At 39.4% G+C, this 18,898-nt stretch overlaps 2 protein-coding genes across 5 annotated transcripts; one reads left to right on the plus strand and one right to left on the minus strand.

Moving 5' to 3' along the window:
- Positions 1-5,709: 5,709 nt before the first annotated feature.
- Positions 5,710-14,358, minus strand: ABHD13 (abhydrolase domain containing 13). 2 transcript variants are annotated; one of them, XM_074561708.1, is made up of 3 exons: positions 14,244-14,358; positions 12,510-12,545; positions 5,710-7,056 (listed from the first exon to the last, which is right to left on the minus strand). In XM_074561708.1, the coding sequence occupies exon 3, from the start codon at positions 7,019-7,021 to the stop codon at positions 6,008-6,010; it is 1,014 nt and encodes a 337-aa protein (XP_074417809.1). In that variant the 5' UTR covers positions 7,022-7,056; positions 12,510-12,545; positions 14,244-14,358; the 3' UTR covers positions 5,710-6,007. The 2 variants fall into 2 exon arrangements, with proteins under 2 accessions (XP_074417809.1, XP_074417818.1); XM_074561717.1 differs by lacking the exon at positions 12,510-12,545 and having other exon boundaries at positions 14,244-14,329.
- A 35-nt stretch (positions 14,359-14,393) lies between these two features.
- Positions 14,394-18,636, plus strand: LIG4 (DNA ligase 4). Of its 3 annotated transcripts, none has more exons than XM_074561730.1 (2): positions 14,394-14,442; positions 15,041-17,934. In XM_074561730.1, exon 2 carries the CDS (start codon positions 15,047-15,049, stop codon positions 17,783-17,785), a length of 2,739 nt encoding a protein of 912 aa, XP_074417831.1. In that variant the 5' UTR covers positions 14,394-14,442; positions 15,041-15,046; the 3' UTR covers positions 17,786-17,934. The 3 variants fall into 3 exon arrangements, with proteins under 3 accessions (XP_074417831.1, XP_074417839.1, XP_074417848.1); XM_074561738.1 differs by lacking the exon at positions 14,394-14,442 and adding an exon at positions 14,447-14,523; XM_074561747.1 differs by lacking the exon at positions 14,394-14,442 and having other exon boundaries at positions 14,850-17,411; positions 17,890-18,636.
- Positions 18,637-18,898: the final 262 nt, after the last annotated feature.

Genomic DNA, 18,898 nt, shown 5'->3' on the forward strand with positions numbered 1-18,898 from the left:
CTACCCCTCTTTCCTAGGTATTGGATTAAAATTGAACTATAGACCTTGCAGTAATTCAGGAGAGGACACACATGTTGCTGCTTTAGAAAAGGCAGCAGTAAATCCTTATTTTACAGGTATTCCGCATTAACCATGCAGGATGGAAGCAGAGGTGATAAAAGTTTAGTTATGCATTTCTCTGCAAGAGAGTAGAAATTGCTTCAGCCCAAGTATCCCACTGCAGCTACATCAATTCACTATAGAGCCGCTAGAGTGGCATTATAGCATTTAAAATTGACATTTAAAATATTACCAGCAACAGGTGGTAAAACTAGTTGGAAACACTTAAAAATATGTATCACTGCATCAATTTATTTTATGGCCTCAAGTTACGCTGGGGGAGGTTTAGATTGAATTTCCTCATGGAAAAATTTCCTCAAGGAAAGGGTTGTCAAACAGTGGAACAGGCTGCCCAGGGAAGTGGTGGAATCATCATCCCTGGAGGTATTTAAAAGAGGGGTAGACGTGGTGCTGAGGGACATGGTTTAGTGGTGGTTTTTGTCAGAGTGAGGTTGATGGTCGGACTCAATGATTTTAAAGGTCCCTTCCAACCTTGACGATTTTATGACTCTGTATTTCCTAAGTGACATATTTATGTCACTTACAATATTATTATGTCACATATGATGGTTGGACTAGATGATCTGAAAGGTCCCTTCCAACCTAGGCCATTCTATGATTCTATGATTATTTGGGGGACTTCTCTTAGTCCCCCAGATAACAGAGAAGTTTTGAAATGCAGGATGTATTAGAAAGTGATGGAGAGCTATCACATATCAGTTTTACTTATTAACACTTCCCGAAAGTGAGGATACGTGGACTAAGCTTAGAAATAGATATTTGCAATATAGTTTTTCCCTGCTGTAATTGGTTTCCACAAACACTACATCTAACAATGCAGATGTACATTCCACCTGCTCTGGTTTTAGTAACATCCTGGTTTGAGGTAAACAGAATCAACTTTTTGTTCAGTAATTTTACTTATCTAAGCCGCTTCTAACTCTCTGAAATTAACAGCGTGTTGTGCCAAAAAGGGTTCATTCTCAGAGTGATAAGACCAATGTTTACAATTATTGCCAAGAAATGGTATGCAGTTAAGCTCTTGCTTATACTTATTGCTATAACAACCAAGGTCAGCTAATTTTGTTATTTGCCCCGTTGGAGGGTCGGAAGCGGAGAGGCATAGAGGGGTCCCACCTGCGGGGAGGAGCGGACAGGACAGGTGACCCAAAACTGACCAACTGGGTATTCCGTCCCATCTGCCCCATGCTCAGTGTAAAAGCTGAGGGATCAATGGGTCAGTCTCTTTTCTTCAATGGCCGACATCTGAGGAGGACCCTGTCTGTTCATCTGCCTTTGATCCCGATCCGTGTGTTCCTGACTCCACCTGTGGAATCCAGTTCCCATCTGTTGCTGAGTCCAGTCTGGGACTTCCCCAGTGCCTGCCAGTGATGTCGTCCTGGGAGCTTAATACGGTTTTGTATATACTGTATCTATTTTATTATTTCCTTTTTATTTTACTATTAATATTACATTAAAGTAGATTAGTTTCTTCTAAACTCGTAAATCTCTTTATCTCTCCTCCTCCTCTCCGTATCCAAGAGATGGGGGGAGAGCATCTGTCGCCAGCCATTGGCCAATCTGGCCAAAGCCATAACAAGTAAGTAACTGAAAAGGATACCTTGAGGTGGATCAGTTCCCATGCATACAAAAATACCCCCGTACACATACTGAACACAGGCCACAAACTAGAGCAAGACATTAACAGCACTTTTAATGTATCAATTTATTGCATATGTCAGTACATAAAAATAGAAAAGTGTTTTTTGTAAAATTAATTTTATTGTAAAAACCAGACTAGAATGAGAATGTAAAACTTTGCCACAATTAGCACATATACAGTAACATTTACGCTTTGTCTACAAAACTTAAGAATACTTTATAAGACATTTTTGCTTTAACTATATATTAAAGAAAAATAAAATAAAAAGCTTGCATCATATATTCAATCACTGTTTCTGAATTCGAAACACAAGTGTTATTTAGAACTTCAATATGCTATTTACACTTCAGCGGGGTTCTAATCTAAATTATACAAGCAGGATGGCATTGTAAATTATTCTTAATGGGATACTTCAGGCTGATCCCACTACATGCAAGAGGCACTGATTTTGTATTTGGCAGAAGTGCCCCTAGCAAAATCATCTGTCTTTAACAAAAATAAAAATGTACTTCTCAGGAATTGAATTACGAAATACAAATGGAGGTACGTCTGCATCTTTTTGCTAATAGAAGAGACCATACCTTGGACTCTCAATTCAGCCTTGCATTCTTCACTGTGAACATCCAACGTGATGCAAATGATTAGCTTAGAGATGCTGATATGCATATTTAGTATAAGTAGTTAATCCATCTGCCCTTCAACTGAGAGATTGTCCATAGCCTACCAAATGTATTTGTGCTCTATTTCTAATTTTACCTGAGAAATGGACATGAGGGCAGCTACACCAGTTAACATTTCTTCAGATGAAAGCATAGCTTATCTCTCTCTGCATTTCACAGTTCAGAAACAAATATTGGGAATGTAAACTTGGGCTAGCAGGAAGCCTCAAATATTTCCACTAATTAAAACCACACACACGTGTGCACACACAAGGTCTTATACTGGACGCTTCCTTACAAGGACTTTACTGCTACAGCTGCTCCAGTTCAACTCCTGACCCGTCCACTCTTTTATTTTTTCTTTTATTTTCTTTATTTGTTTTTTAAACTTAAAAGTTCCTCTTATAAAAGAAACAATGCCTTTAATGAGCATATTTAAACCAAGAGGCTTTCTTACAAACCTGTGAAAATAACTCAACTTCCTCTTCCCATACTAGAAATTTATATATATAGGACAAAGAGCTGGGAAACACCTATACACAAATGGAGAACTGTTAAAGGAAAACATATAATAGTATTAAGTGGAATAAACGCAACAGTATCACAATACACCTTTTGGCAATTTAAAGTTATTACTACTACGTTGCTTGCAGTTCACTGTCTGAAAATGGCTTTTAGCAGCAGATAATTCTGTTGAAACCGAGACCATAAAATAAAAGCAAGTCTTGACTTGTCAAAACAAGTTTCTTCCCCTTTTCCCTCCCTTAAAAGATAGTATGTACCGCAGTGGAATATTTGCATTAAAAAAAAACCATTTCCTTCCCACTTTCTTTCAGTGGATTTCATAGTCAATGCAATAAAAAATAGCATGATAACAGACATTCATTCACAAGTGTATGTGCGCAACCCACTAACGGAGAAGTAAAAATGTGCATATGTGGAAGAAACCACACGGAGTGTGAAGGAGGCATATATGTCAACGGTGTCTTCTCACACCCAATACTTGCAAAATCAGGCTAAGTTTTCACCCTTATGTCCTGCAGACAGTATAGCGACATGATACGGCTTGATAATCAAAAGTCATAGTTAGATACAGTCCACTCTGAACAGCTCCAGATTGCCATAATTTGACTTAGCAACTGTGTGCCCAAGCAAGACTTCAGCTGTATGTAAGTGCCATATAATATTGGGGGTATTTTGGGTTGAAGTTTTTGTTTGTCTTTGAGTGGCAGAAAGTGGGGTAAAAAGTCACGTTACTTTAGAAATCAACATTTTATGAAAAAACAATGGGACTTAATGGCAAGTTATGAGAACTTCTGAAACATTTACTTTCTCTTCACTCTGTCTCTAACAAACAAACTTCTTTTGGCTTTATCCACTTTTTAGAAAAGCAGTATTTGCCCACTCATTTCCTTCTCTCCCTCCACCTTAATTCTACAGCAATGTGAAGTAGCTGAAACAATCCATGCGAGCAGGTCACGTTTTCATTTCAGAATACATCAGGGAAAGGGAATGCTGTCTATTAACTCCCTTCTGCTATATAAGCACACCCCCCACTCCCCCAGTCAAACTTCACCAATATACCTTCCCCACCTGCCTCCCCCCTAAAAAATACTACCACCAGAAGGCTGAGGAGATAAGCTTTGGTTTCACTCAGACTTAAAACTATGCTCAGTCTGTCATTTTGGGTCCATAGATCCAAAAAGGTCTACAGCTTATTTCAATCAACACTAATAAACTTGATAACAGTGTGCCAAAAGATACTTACCAGAGAAAGCAGCAACTTCTGTTATGTATGTTTATTGAAAATAATAATAAAAAAAAAATCACATTTAAGCAAAGATGTATCACCCTATCTATAAATTGCCAACAACTATTACCCATGTGTACGTAAGACTTGTAACTCCATGTAATAAATTTCAGGAGGCATGACCATTAAGGCACCAGTTCAGGAAAGCAGTTTTATTCAAGCGGAGAACTTAAGCACAAGCTTAAAATACCACTGTCCATCAGGAAACAGATTTTAAGTGTGTGCTAAGATGCTTTTCTGAATCGGGACAACATGGCAGAAAACTTTATTTAAAAATTTCAATCTGAAGGGCAACAGATTGTGTAGAGGCTTTTCCACAGTTCGTTCTTCTCATAAAAAAATATTTTGAAGAGGCAAACTGAACTGCAGCAAATGAGAAATTAAACCTGCAGAAGAGATTTAAACTCCAGTACACTCCAGTACAGACTGAGCTGACAGCATACGACTTTGATGTGACTACCTAGGATAAAGACCCCTAAAAATAAAAAAAAAGCAACCTGACATTCAGACAGAATTAAACTCTCTCAATTTAAGCACTGATGGCTCTGAAATGGTGAGATACTAGCCTCAAAAATCCCAGCAGAGATAAAGAAAACTTGCCGATGCTTAGACTGTTTCCACATGGTATAACAGAACTTCAAGACTTTCTGCAAGCAAATGGGTGAAAGTGTTAAAATAAGCATCGTCTCTTTCAGATTAACTAAGCTTAGGTCCACTAAATTTAATGCACTGCTCATTTTTGTTATCCCTGCTGTAACAACTGCATACGTTAATCTCTAATCAGGTGGATCATTGGTAATTATTTGGATTTGTTTCTTTTGGACTAATAAATAAAGGGCACAGCCATATAATTACAGCAGCCTAAAAATCAAACACAAATACATACTTTTACCTTGTGTGACACACTTTTCTATCACACCATCCACTCTGCCTTGGGAAATCCCACCTCAAATGCACAAGCAGACTAATACCAACAAATAGTTTGCCTATACATTAGTGAGGAGAGCCTGGGGCAGAAAGGAGCTTTTTAAAGGTTACTTTTCTGTTTTCTATGAAATTGCCTGGGCAAAATCCTGAAACCGTGATGTTTAGGCACACACAACTTTCTGGGCACTATTATAATACAAATAGAAAAATGAAAAGAGGAAAAGAGGAAAAGTGTCTTTTCCTCTTGAGTTGCAGTTTGAAATATATATGTATGCATAACCATAAAAAACAGTAATAACCCAGGATAGTATACCTGCAAGTATACTCTACTATTAATGTTATTTTATATTATTTAGCACATTAAAGACTTCCCACCTTGCATAATATAAAATTTCAAGGAATAAAACACTAATCTCATGCATGGCACACTTTAAATAAACTCTAAGGGAAACAACAAATCATTGTGCTAACCATGACTGTCCAAGAAGCTCACACACACAGCAGTGAATACTGAAGTGCCTCCCATTGTTCTAAACTAATACATTCTGTACTACTTTTGTAGCAAGTTCCTTTAATAGCATCCGTTGTACATATCAAACAAATGGAATATATGGACAGAGATACCAAAAAAGTACGAGAAAGACATAAAATGGTTCATTTACAATGCTGCAAATGTAAAAGTTATCTGGAACATCTTAATAAAGCATCAGACCTTTCCAAGTTTAATTTTACTCTTTAGGCAAGTACAGACATGACATACATTTAAAAATGGACATTCTTTCACCACTTTTCACAAATCAAGGTACAGTGCAGGTACTCCCCCCTCCCCACCCCAAAGAGGAATATCAATTATATTATTGTTACGTTAGATGATGTTTTCGCCATTTCTTCAGGGGAGTGACTCTTTATTACTTCTTTGATGAACTGTTCGAGTGCAGTGAAATAACCCTGGCACTGCCAAGTGTCATTATGAGTTCCATCAGGAAATATCGCCAATCTCTTAGTCCGAGCTGGGGATAATTCATAAAGTTGCTTCATCATAACTGGTGGAATTAACTGGTCAGACAACCCAGAGATGAAGAGAGAAGGCATTCTGCACTGAGAGATTTTTCTGTAGGACAGAAATTTATTTTTGTAGCACCATAAAGGAAGGTATCTCATTGGAAAGAAAGAAAACAAAGTGCTGGCCATGTATGGGATGCTAAGAAAGGTGTTCTCCACCACGATGGCAGAAATCCTATGGGAATTTTCAGAAGCTAAGTGAATAGCTACTGCTCCCCCCAAGGAACGGCCAAAAAGAAAAATTTTTGTTTTATCAAGATCAGACCGAGTCATCACATAGTCTAAGACAGCCTCAGAATCTAAGTACAAACCTTCTTCACTTGCTTCTCCTTCACTTTTTCCATACCCTCTATAATCAACAAGAATTAAGTTTACTTTCAGGTTTACCAGCATTAACAAAGCATTTGGCAACCTGTGGCCAATGTTGCCTGCGTTCCCGTGGAAGTAAATGATGGTTGGAGAATATGCTGCATTGTCCCCTGTGTATCTCAGCAGAATAAGATTGAGAAGAACTCCATCTTTGGTTTTGATGAAGATATTTTCATGTGGTATACCAGTAGGCATAGGAACATAAAGGCGTGATGAAGAGGGCTGTTCAGGAAAGTAAAGCAGCACATCCTGGAATTTATATAATATGCCTGCTATTGACACAAATATTAATATAAGTAGTATAATGCCGCCGTACAAGTGAAAAGTTACTATCAAGGGTAAAAGACAAATACGGCAGAGACTCCAAGACCAGGAAGCCAAAGCTAGTAGCCATCTTTTAACAAAGGTCCAAAGCATCCATGACTTTTCCATTGTAGAAGTCAGTGATCTTTTACTCCAAGTAAATCCTGTAAAAAAAACCCAAACATATATGTATAAATATAGGGAGGGGAAAAAAAAAAAAAAAAGGGATGTGATTTAAGCATTCATGCTTGCAGAAGATTAATGGCAAGTAAATACATTAGGGCATAAACATCAAACTTGGTGGCAAACTCCCTTTCAATTTTTGGAAACCATTCAGCTCTGTAAAACAAGCAGAAAAGCAATCACGAGGAAAAGGCTTTAGAACTCTTCAGAATTCCATTTATACTACTTCAGCAGGCAAGGTCCATCAGCAGCACTACAAAATTGGTTGCCTGGGACCATAACAACTTATGTTTTCACCCATTCCTCCCTACCGACCAACAGAACAACCATACAGACTGTATCACCAGTTTGTCCAAGCTTCTCATATAAGTAATTCTAGAATCCAAAGAACGCAGACAAAAATAGCCCTTATTTCTAAATTGCTGCTGCTTAAGGCCAAGAGTAAGCCTATGCACTTCACTCTGCATCCAGCAGAGGCTCACAATGCACACAGGGTCTGCGATCATTTAGTAGCTGTGGATCAGAATCTTGATCAACTGTGATTACAGAGCAACACGTAAACTGCAGAAGATACTCCTCTACAGTAAGATACTACACTGTAGTTGCATTTGTGACAGCTGTTTTGCTATATTTGGGTTGGTTCTGATGTATAATGATGGTTTTCCACAATCAGATCAGTAATCTATATTAAATCTTTAGCTGAATGAAGGATTATATCATCATACAAGACCACTGAAAACAGCCAGCAAACTACATTATTCTTTGATCAATGAAAAGCACAACTGCTGAAAAGTCTAAACATGAAAACAGACTCATGACAAAAACATACACGCAGCATAAAGTGAGGAGAGTGGTATTAATGATAATGAATTATATCTTCTTTCTAACCATAAGAGACAGTTATGTCTTACAGCATACACAGAATCTCTTGCATTATTCACTGCTGGATTCAAATATATTACCGAAATAGGCAAAAACTGCTAAACCTACATGAGAACTACAGCAACCATTCAGTCACCACTGAGCTGAATAGCCATACTGCCTGGAAGTGACAACACAGGCTCGCTTGTTTAAGAACACTCTAAGTTATATAGCAGATAATAATTACAGCTTAGGAAACACTCAAAGTTATAACCTCCTAAAGCAACGTAGCGCAGTAAGAAGCCGAATTAACTCCAAAGGAGTCTGACATGCAGAGATACATTCAAGCATTCAAGTCACAGGACCTACACCGAAATAAGCTGTATGGCCTAATACTACTGGAGAGGGCTGCAACTGCACCAGACACCTTAATAGGATTGAGTGATAAAAGGTGACCTCTGCAGTCACAGCCTTTGCACTCCACAGATATGATAAGCACCTAATAGGACCAGGAAAAAAAAAGTAATCTCTAATTACTTTATGTGTCAATTAAATAATCTTAAGATTTACATATTAACCAAAGGCAACCTGAAATTAAGCTTTTATATAATGTATCCACACCAAATATATAAAACTGGTGAAATATAAACTAGTCTAGAGAGCAATTATCCCAACTTTGTTCTATTATTTATGAGCTCCCGTTCAATATTCACATCCAAGTATGCGCAAATATTGTCTATACAAAAATTTAATTCTTGTGATCCATTTCTCTAGTAAAGAAGTCACAGTAATTACAAGACACATAAAGCAGACACTTTAATTTGAACGAGCACTTCTAATGAAGCTGACAAATATTTCCTGCATTACTTTTTGAGACTGTAAGAACACTGATAATGACACAGTAAAAATACTCTCCTTATCTATGCGATTCAAAGTTTTGCTGACTTTCTCAGAAACTCAAATGCTTCCTCAACAAGACATTCACAAAACAGTAAGAGATCCATCATTAAAACAGCTACTGAAAACCAAAGAAGTCATAAAAATCTTAAGGTGACTGAGGTCTGTGGATGGCTATCCCATATGCACTAAGGATCACTATATGAAGACTGATACTCAGAGCTGACATTATAAGCCATGTTAGTTTCATCTGTGCACAGCTTCCTATTTTCATTTTAGTAGGATAACATTATCAAAATGGTAAACTGCTGAAATACTGCTGCTGTGCGATTACCTATGATATCTATATAAAAGTATATATATAAAGTTTGCTATTGGAGTTACAAAACCAATGTATCGTACAACTAGAGCTCAACATATGGTAGTTAGCAGGAAGGGTAAACTATACACAGCCACAAATGTTTCATGCTCACCTACATATTTAAGTAAAGTTGACTACCCTGCACTAATGAACAACTACACCTGGGAGTGCTGTGGATGGCCAGCTTAACATGAGCCAGCAGTGTGCCCAGCTGGCCAAGAAGGCCAACAGCATTCTGGGCTGTATCAGGAATAGCGTGGCCAGCAGGAGCAGGGAAGTGATCATGCCTGTGTACTCCGCACTGGTGAGGCCTCACCTCGAGTCCTGTGTTCAGTTCTGGGCCCCACTGTACAAGAGGGACATTGAAGTGCTGGAGCATATTCCAGAGGAGAGCTCCCAGGCTGGTGAGGGGTCTGGAGACCAGGTCATATGAGGAGAGGCTGAGGGGGCTGGGCATGTTTAGCTTGGAGAAGAGGAGACTGAGGGGAGACCTCATTGCCCTCAACTACCTGAAAGGAGGCTGGAGAGAGGCGGGTGTTGGCCTCTTCTCCCAGGTGAATAATGACAGGACCAGAGGAAATGGTCTGAAGCTGCAGCAGGGGAGGTTTAGATTAGATATTAGGAAGAATTACTTTACTGAAAGAGTGGTCAGGCACTGGAACTGCCTGCCCAGGGAGGTGGTTGAGTCACCATCCCTAGAGATATTTAAGAAACGTCTAGGTGTGGCTCTTCAGGGCATGCTCTAGTGGCAGAGACTGTAGGTTGTTTGGTTGGACTCGATGATCTCAAAGGTCCTTTCCAACCATGAAGCTTCTGTGATGATACACAACTATTCAACTTTTCTTCACAGCTAAGTGAAACTTCATTAGCTCCATCCGTTTCCAGGCTTGAATCAGACCAAGTCTCTTACTTCACATCTTACTGCAAGATTTGATAGCTAGAGAACTAAGATACAAGTTTCTCACACTTTCTTCCCCACCAACTTCAAAGACCACAAGAAAGGAAAATTATGGTTTCTCAAACAAGCACACAGGCCTAGAAGTGACTCAAAGCCAAGTCAATAGAAGCTGATTCTCAATAAAGCTACAAACCATCCTTTCTATGGAGCCCAAAGTAGCAGGCCTTCCAAACATTATCTTGTTTGGCCTGAACAGTGGATTTCCACTTAAAGTACATAAATAAAAATGGTAAGCTAATATATTAATTTTCAGTGACCAATAAGGTGTTCCGCAACACTTTTTGAAGTGTATGAGATCTGAGACTGCAAGACTACCAAAAAAAAAAGGAAACGCTTCTTGGCTTTCATTTCCCATTACTGTTGTGCTGGGTGGGAAGTTATACGCCCTTCAAACAGTTTACAATACAATATCTTACGATGCAAAAACTCTTATGTTGAATTATGAAGAGCACGTGTTGTGCTCCAATTTTTGTGACTAGCAGGATGCCAGAATAATCAGGGAAAGGGAGGAGGGCACAAGAAGGAAAGGGAAAACAATATGTTTAGACTTGATGTCTGAGCTGGTCAATCTGAGAAACAGAGCAGACCCAACACTTGGACAAGCCTGTTTCTCTTTCTAGACAAGACTACTTCTGTTCCTAGACTACAAGAACAACTTACAGACTTGCTCCATAACTGCCCAATGTCCTAGTTAAGACAAGAAGCGCGCACACCTTTATGTCTTCTAAAACAGAACTTTTTAAATCAATTTCTGTCATCTGCAAATATGACTAGATTTATTTTTTTTTAATGGCTGACTCTTTAGCAGGATTATCTGTTATATTGACTTCTACTGTTAGAATTATCATAGCTCTACAGAGAGATGGCATGAAACATCATCCACGTACTACAGTTGAAGACACTGAAACCAAAGGAAGTCAATAAGTTGGCCAGTGGCAGGCTAGCTGAAGTTCCGTTTCAGCCAGGGAAATAAGGTTTCCTTACAGATTTCCTTTTCAAATCTCCTAGATAAAATATTAACCCTTTGGAAATCATTCTTGCTTCACTAAAAAAAAAAATATCTTGGATTGTTTTAAGGAACACTATATTTCTATGGAGCGCAATTTCAAGCAATTGTCATAACTTGGCCAATGGCAAGGTTTTGCTACAAGAAGTCACATCACATTTTAGGGCATACACAGCAACAATATTTTATAACTACTGACTAAGTTGGAGGCTATGAAAACAGACATAAGGGAGATTTTTTTTTTTTAAACTTGTCATGAAAGTCAATATCTGTGACAAATATACAGTCATAAAGAGCAGAACCATACAGTTTTATCTGGCAGATGTTTACATAGGCAACTCTTATATTAATGGAAATTCCTACATAAGCTGTCCTTGTTCTTAGGTACTCTTACTACTAGAAAATATTTCCTAGTACTCAACAGGAAGGGAGACTGAGGAACTTAAATTCTTTCTTTCTAGTTCAATGTTTATTAACCTCCACATATGTAAACTGCCTTCAATTTCTCCAGACTATATAAACTCTGTTCCTCTGGAATCTCCTCACAGGTGCTGTTTTCTTATCACAAATATGATCAGAGGTCTTTCCTCTAGCATCTATCTGCTTCACATTTCCTCCTGTCCCTCTGATAATGCTGCATTAGAAAGGCTAGCCTTTGTGAATGCTGGTGGTTCCCACAAGTGGTTTTTGATGACGCTTGTAAACTTAAGAGACAAGTAGAAGACAATATTGAAATACAAAGTTCTATTGCGGAAACCATTAGCACAGAATAATAGCAATGTGGCCCAATTCAACACTAAGACCTAATGAAAGTAAGACTTTGCCAGACTGCTGCTGTGCCTTTGGCTTTAAGATCATTAAAGACCAGTTCAGTTTGCACAGCCACAGAACTGCATTGCCTCTCAAAACAGAAATGAAATTTGGAAGTGATGAGTTTCAATTCTATGCCACAGAGATATACACATATGTAGGTGTTGAATTATTGCAGACATCTATGTTCTAGCAGATGAGCTAGAAATACCATAATTCAGTAACTACCGAAAATATAAATCACTCGTAACAATAAAAATTCTGAGGAAAAAACCCAAAGTCTTTATGAGCAAGACATTTTAATAGTATTCTGTTGTGCCCTAATGCTATTCTTAAATGCTTAATGTCATTATCAACTGAAGATCATAAAAACTCAAGCACATACTTAAAGTACTTGGGAACAGTTTTTCACTAATTTTGAATGGCATTTTAAATTAATTTTGTATTTGCCACAACTTTTGTTGCATGTTTTGTCTTTGTCTACATTTTTAATATTAAAAAGTTCTATTTTCATACACTAATCACATTAGAAAACATTTACCTTTGGATGCGATGATTTCCCAGGCTTCATCTCTGCCTGAAAGACAATTTAATTTATGAACTTTGAGTAAAACCGCTTTTGAACTACACACATAATTACTGTTTGTCTTCAGTTACTTGAAAGAAAATTAAGAAGTGCTAACAGCCAACAGCCCTGGAAGCTATATCTACTTTACTGACAAAACCGTGCATATCACACTCATGTTTCTATCAAGCTCAGCTCTTGTTTGAAGCATCTGATAAACCTGAAAACAACACCTTATAATGAAGTTCAAGAATAATGTTGAAATGTCCTGGACTATACATACAACACACAGTATAAAATGTACATAGTGCATAACAACAAAGTTATGATAAATTTACATTGCCTCCTTAAAGCTAACCTTTAGTGTATGAGCAGTGTATTCCGGTGTTTAACAGCTGCTTTAAAGAGAAAGGGCTTAAAAAAAAAAAAAGTTAAACATGCTGCAATCCTTCAGGTTTCACTGTTTCAGAACAAACAAACGAGATATTTCTTAAGAACACAGAGAAATATCCAAAGATACCTGTTTCTTTCTACTGCAGTACCTTCCCCTACTTTCCACCTCCTCCAGATACAGACAAGATTTAGACAAGCTTTTATGTTTACTCATATTTATTCAAAAGACTTCTGCAAGTAGAAATATTAAATCCTCAACTGTAAAAAAAAAAGTTTCAGAGGGGGGACTAATCTGAAAGAAAACCTATAAATTTAGTAAGGACGGGAAAAATAAGTTTTGCTAATACTAAAATCTTACAGAGACTCTACTTTAATAAAAAAAATCCCCAAACAAACAAAATCAAAATAAAACCCAGCAAAGTAGCTAGTCCTAATCATGAAAAAGGCAGAGTAAGAACAACTAAGTGTCAGACATTTAAGGGCTCTGGCTTTTAAGATCAGCAAGCCTCCTGTCCTAATTATTTCAAACAGCAAACTTCCACAGCTCTGCATCAGGTGGTACATTTTCATAATTGAAAGTGTTTCCTCTTAACTCTTATTATACTTCCCCTCCCAAATGACAAATTTTAATGAACCTTACAAGCATATCTTTAATTATTATGGTACTGGGTAAAAACAAACACACACAACAAAACAAGAACAAGCTAAGGACTGTTATCATATTAGAGCCTTAGCTTTCTAGTGAGCACAGCCTCCTAAAACATATCACTTTCCAAGCATATTAAATTATTCCCTTTTTTACCTAAATAAACATCCTGCTCAACCTTTTCAATACATTCACTGGGCATATTTAGCCACATTGAAGTTACCATCATCTGCCCCATATTGCACAAGCATGCCGATTTGCAGAAATTATTCCATGTGACAGCAGAGACAAACGAAACACCAGAGCCACATCTTGCTGTGAAGATGCAAAAGTTCCCCCGGGGCTCCGCAGGAAGGCACCTGAAGGAACTTTTAACGGTGCTGTCAAGGCAGCGGTCCCTCGGCAGCGACGTCCCGACAGGCCGGAAAAAGAGCCACACAAGCCCACGGGACAACATCCCGCCTGTCACCCGCCCCCTACCCCCCAGGGAAGGGCCGCATTTAGTCACGGCGGGACCCTAAAATACCAAACAAACGAGATACGTCGGTCGGTCGGCCCCCACAGGCGCGACCTGGCTCCCGCCCGCCCCGGCCTTACAGGGGACGGGACCGTCCCGCCGCCGTCCCCAACCGCCACCCCTTCCCCGCGGGGCGAGGTGAGGCGAGACCCACCCGCCGCATCCTCCCGCCCAGCCGCCGGCGGTGCCTCAGGGCCAGCACAGCCCCCCGACGCGCAACTTCAACCACCGCTCCTTCCGAGACCGGAAATCACGCCCGCCGTCGCTTCCGCTTCCGGGTCAGGACCCGCCCGCCGCGGTAAATGCGCAGGCGCGGTCACTGTGACTTCCGCCCCCACAGACCCCGCTTCCGTGTAAGTCTCCTCTCTGGGGGCGGCAGGTCCTCCGCCGTTCTCCCTGAGAGCGGTTACGCGGCCTCGGAGGACTGCGTCAGGGTGGGCCTGGCGGGTCTCCTCAGCTGCTGGAGGAGCGGGTCGAGGGGCGGGTGGTGTCAGGGCGGGTTGCGTTCCCGGAGAGGGAGGGGGGTGGGGGAGAAAATGGGTCTCCGAGCAGTGAAATTCCCGCCTGCAGCAGTGGCACCGGCTCGACGAGAGAGTGAGAGGACGGGAGAAGCGCACCCCTCCCCGCCTGCGCGGCCGCTTCTCCCACCTGCTCGCCCTCTCGTCGAGCCGGTGCCTGTGTCTCAGCCTGGCTGCTGAGTTTCACCCCTAACTAAGGCTGGTGGTATGGGCTGGTGACCCTTATGTAACGATAACAATTACAGCCTCATTAGAAAACCAAGCAAAATGGATAAATCCTACTTAGACATACCCTTTTCAAGACAGAATAAGTCTTTTGAATGCTGATATTCTCCTTTTCTACAAATATATACTGTCTTGAATGCTGACGTTCTCCTTTTCTACAAATACATACTCTTTTTTTTTTTTTGTTGATGTTCTTCTCGAAAACCAGCCTCTGATGGCTTCCGCACCGGCTTCACAACCTTCTCCAAAAAAGACAGTGGCCTCTCACGTGCCCTTTGCGGATCTGTGTTCTACTCTGGAGCGAATCCAGACGTGTAAGTCTCGTCCAGAGAAAACCAAGTATTTCAAGGATTTCCTGGATTCCTGGAGAAAATTCCATGATGCGCTTCATCAGAAAGAGAAAGACGTCACGGATTCTTTTTATCCAGCTATGCGACTTATTCTTCCACAGCTGGAAAGAGAAAGGATGGCATATGGAATTAAAGAAACTATGCTTGCGAAGCTGTATATTGAACTGCTTAATTTGCCAAAAGATGGAAAAGATGCTGCAAAGCTTTTAAATTACAGAACACCTGCTGGCTCACGTGGAGATGCTGGAGATTTTGCAATGATCGCATACTTTGTGTTAAAACCTAGGAGCCCAAAACAAGGCAGACTGACAATAGAACAAGTCAACGAACACTTAGATGCAATAGCTAGTAATAATACTGCGAAAAACAAGGGAATGTTAAAGAAAAGTCTTCTTCAGTTAATTACCCAGAGCACAGCACTGGAACAAAAGTGGCTCATCCGCATGATTATAAAGGATCTAAAGCTTGGTGTTAGTCAACAAACGATATTTTCCATTTTTCATCCTGATGCTGCTGAATTACACAATGTCACAACTGATTTGGAAAAAGTTTGCAGACAACTGCATGATCCCTCTGTCTCACTTAGTGATGTTTCTATCATGTTGTTTTCTGCCTTTAAACCGATGCTTGCTGCTATTGCTGATGTCCAGCAAATTGAGAAGCAAATGAATAACCAGGTATTCTACATAGAAACTAAGCTGGACGGTGAGCGTATGCAGATGCACAAAGATGGAGACGTGTATAAATATTTTTCCCGAAATGGGTTTGACTATACTCAGCAGTTTGGTGCTTCCCCCCTTGATGGTTCATTAACGCCATTTATTCATAACGTATTTAAGAGCAATATACAAAATTGCATTCTTGATGGTGAAATGATGGCTTACAATCCTGAGACTCAAACCTTTATGCAAAAAGGAAACAAATTTGACATAAAAAGAATGGTGGAGGACTCTGATCTGCAGACCTGCTTCTGTGTGTTCGATGTATTGATGGTTAACGATCAGAAGTTGGGTCATGAAGTACTAAGCAAAAGATATGAAATCTTAAGTAGCGTATTTACCCCAGTAGCAGGCAGGATCCATGTTGTACAGAAAAAAAGTGCCAGAACAAGAAAAGAAGTAATTGATGCTTTAAATGAAGCAATAGATAACAGAGAAGAAGGGATTATGGTGAAAGATCCCATGTCCACCTACAAGCCTGACAAACGAGGGGAAGGCTGGTTAAAAATCAAGCCAGAATATGTCAATGGGCTAATGGATGAACTAGACCTTTTAATTGTTGGCGGTTACTGGGGGAAGGGCTCACGTGGTGGAATGATGTCTCATTTTCTGTGTGCGATTGCAGAGACGCCCCCTCCAAATGAAAAACCTACCGTTTTCCACACTATTTGTCGTGTTGGCTCTGGCTATACTATGAAGGAATTGTATGATCTAGGTTTGAAACTGGCTAAACACTGGAAGCCATACAATAGGAAGGACCCTCCCTGTAACATTTTGTGTGGAACTGAAAAACCAGAAATGTACATTGAACCTTGCAACTCTGTCATAGTCCAGATCAAGGCAGCCGAGATTGTTAACAGTGATATGTACAAAACTGACTGTACTTTGAGATTCCCCCGAATTGAGAAGATAAGAGAGGACAAAGAGTGGTACGAGTGCATGACTTCAGACATGTTAGAAGATCTCCGAAGCAAAGCAGAAGGGAAGCTGGCATCTAAGCACCTTCATATAGATGAGTATGATGAGCCACAAGAGAAAAAAAGGAAAACTATATCAAAGGTGAAGAGGATAATTGGAATAGCTGAGCAGTTTAAAGCTCCTGATCTTTCTACTGTAAACAAGGTTTCAAATGTATTTGAAGATGTTGAGTTTTGTGTTATGACAGGAATGGGAAAATACTCAAAGTCGTACCTGGAAAGCAGAATAGCCGAATATGGTGGCAGCGTGGTACAGAACCCGGGGCCAGAGACTTACTGTGTCATTGTAGGAGCTGAGAATGTCAGAGTGAAAAACATCATTGCTTCCAACAAATATGATGTGGTGAGGGCAGAGTGGCTCCTTCAGTGTTTTCAAACCAAAATGCTGGTGCCTTGGCAGCCAGCCTTTATGATTCACATGTCTCCTGACACAAAAGAACATTTTGCTCGTGAGTATGATTGTTATGGAGACAGCTACACAGCAGACACAGATGTTGCACAACTCAAGGAAGTGTTCTCAAGAATGGAAGACAGTAAGTTGGTACCTTTGGATGTGATTGCAGAGTTAGAAGAACGTTATTCATGGAACAGCTGTCAGCTCAGTATATTCAGAGGAAACACTATTTATGTGGACTGTTATGCTGTTGTTAATGAGCCCAGAACGAAAATCCGTGGAACAACACTATCGATTAGAGCTTTGGAGCTCCGTTTTTATGGTGCAAAAGTAGCCTCTCACCTTGAAGAGGGTGTCTCCCATGTTATTATAGGAGAAGATCATTCCCGGGTAAAAGAGATTAAAGCACTCAGGAGAACATTTGGGAAAAAATTTAAAATCGTATCTGAGCTGTGGGTAAAACAATCAGTGGAGGAAGGAGTCCCAAAGGATGAAAATCAGTACTTAGTTTAAAGTAGTTTTTAAGCTTGGAGCAAAAGCATTCTTGTTGGCCTGATTGCACTTGGATATTATGAGGTTGCATTAATTTTTTTGTGTGTTTTCATGTCTGTTTAAAGCTGGCTCTGGCTAAAGAATAACACCGTATTGCTGAAACTAGAGGAAAGCTTTTAATTATACTGTTGCGGAAGCAGGAGGATGCTAAGCCATGTTGGAGGAGGAAAAGAAACACCACCAGATAAATAATGTAAGCCTTTTATTTCACAAATGGGTCTCAGGAGAGATCTAATATTTTTACATGAGAGAATTCCTTGCTATTAATAGTGCTTACCTCCATTGTTCAAAATGGAGACAATAATTTAATATTTTATGGAGATTCTACTATTTAACGTATTGTTTATTTATCAATTTACAATCACACTGATGTTTTGTGTATATTCCATATGCTACAGAATCCAGTAATTTATAAACCTTGTCTGTATTATTTTATTTTGTTTACATTATTTTTAGCAGAACCCCACACAGCCTCAGTAGCACTTTGGTTTCAGGATATTGCATTGATCGCATGTTTCTTTGTATAAATAACCATTGTAAAACAAAACCTAAGCTTCTTGTTGAGGTGCTGATAAATCAATAATGACCTATATATCTGTAAAATGCAAATCAATTATTTAAAAACTGTAATGATCCCCTGTGCTCATTACAGTTAAACCGTGAAGCATGACAGAGCTAGGATTTTACACTAAACTATTAGTTTTATCTTTCAAAAAATGTTTCATAAGCTATTTCAGTAATGGAAGATTAATTTCTAATGTCCAGTTCAATGTATATTTTTTCAATTACAAAATAAATACATTTTTAAAGTCTGCCTGGTATGATTTTTTTAGTGAGAGGTATAACTCTTTTGAAAAAAACATGAAAAAATAATTCCTGATTTTACTCTGATAGATAATGTGTGCATTAACTTTGAGAAGAGAAAGCGTCGGGCCTCAGTTCTTGTTACATCAGTACTGGTATTAAACAGAACTGCTGTTGGGCTGATCATGTAGAACCAAGTTTTGGCTGACCTATTTCTTCAGTGCTTTTTGTGGTCATGTTCATATAAAAAATTACTGTAAAAAGAACTGG

Source organism: Larus michahellis, chromosome 1 (genome assembly GCF_964199755.1).
Source record: "Larus michahellis chromosome 1, bLarMic1.1, whole genome shotgun sequence".
Taxonomy (NCBI): domain Eukaryota; kingdom Metazoa; phylum Chordata; class Aves; order Charadriiformes; family Laridae; genus Larus; species Larus michahellis.

Coding starts and splice junctions, on each gene's coding strand:
- LIG4 (XM_074561730.1), top strand. CDS start 15,047: ATGGCTTCCGCACCGGCTTCACAACCTTCTCCAAAAAAGACAGTGGCC.
- ABHD13 (XM_074561708.1), bottom strand. CDS start 7,021: ATGGAAAAGTCATGGATGCTTTGGACCTTTGTTAAAAGATGGCTACTA.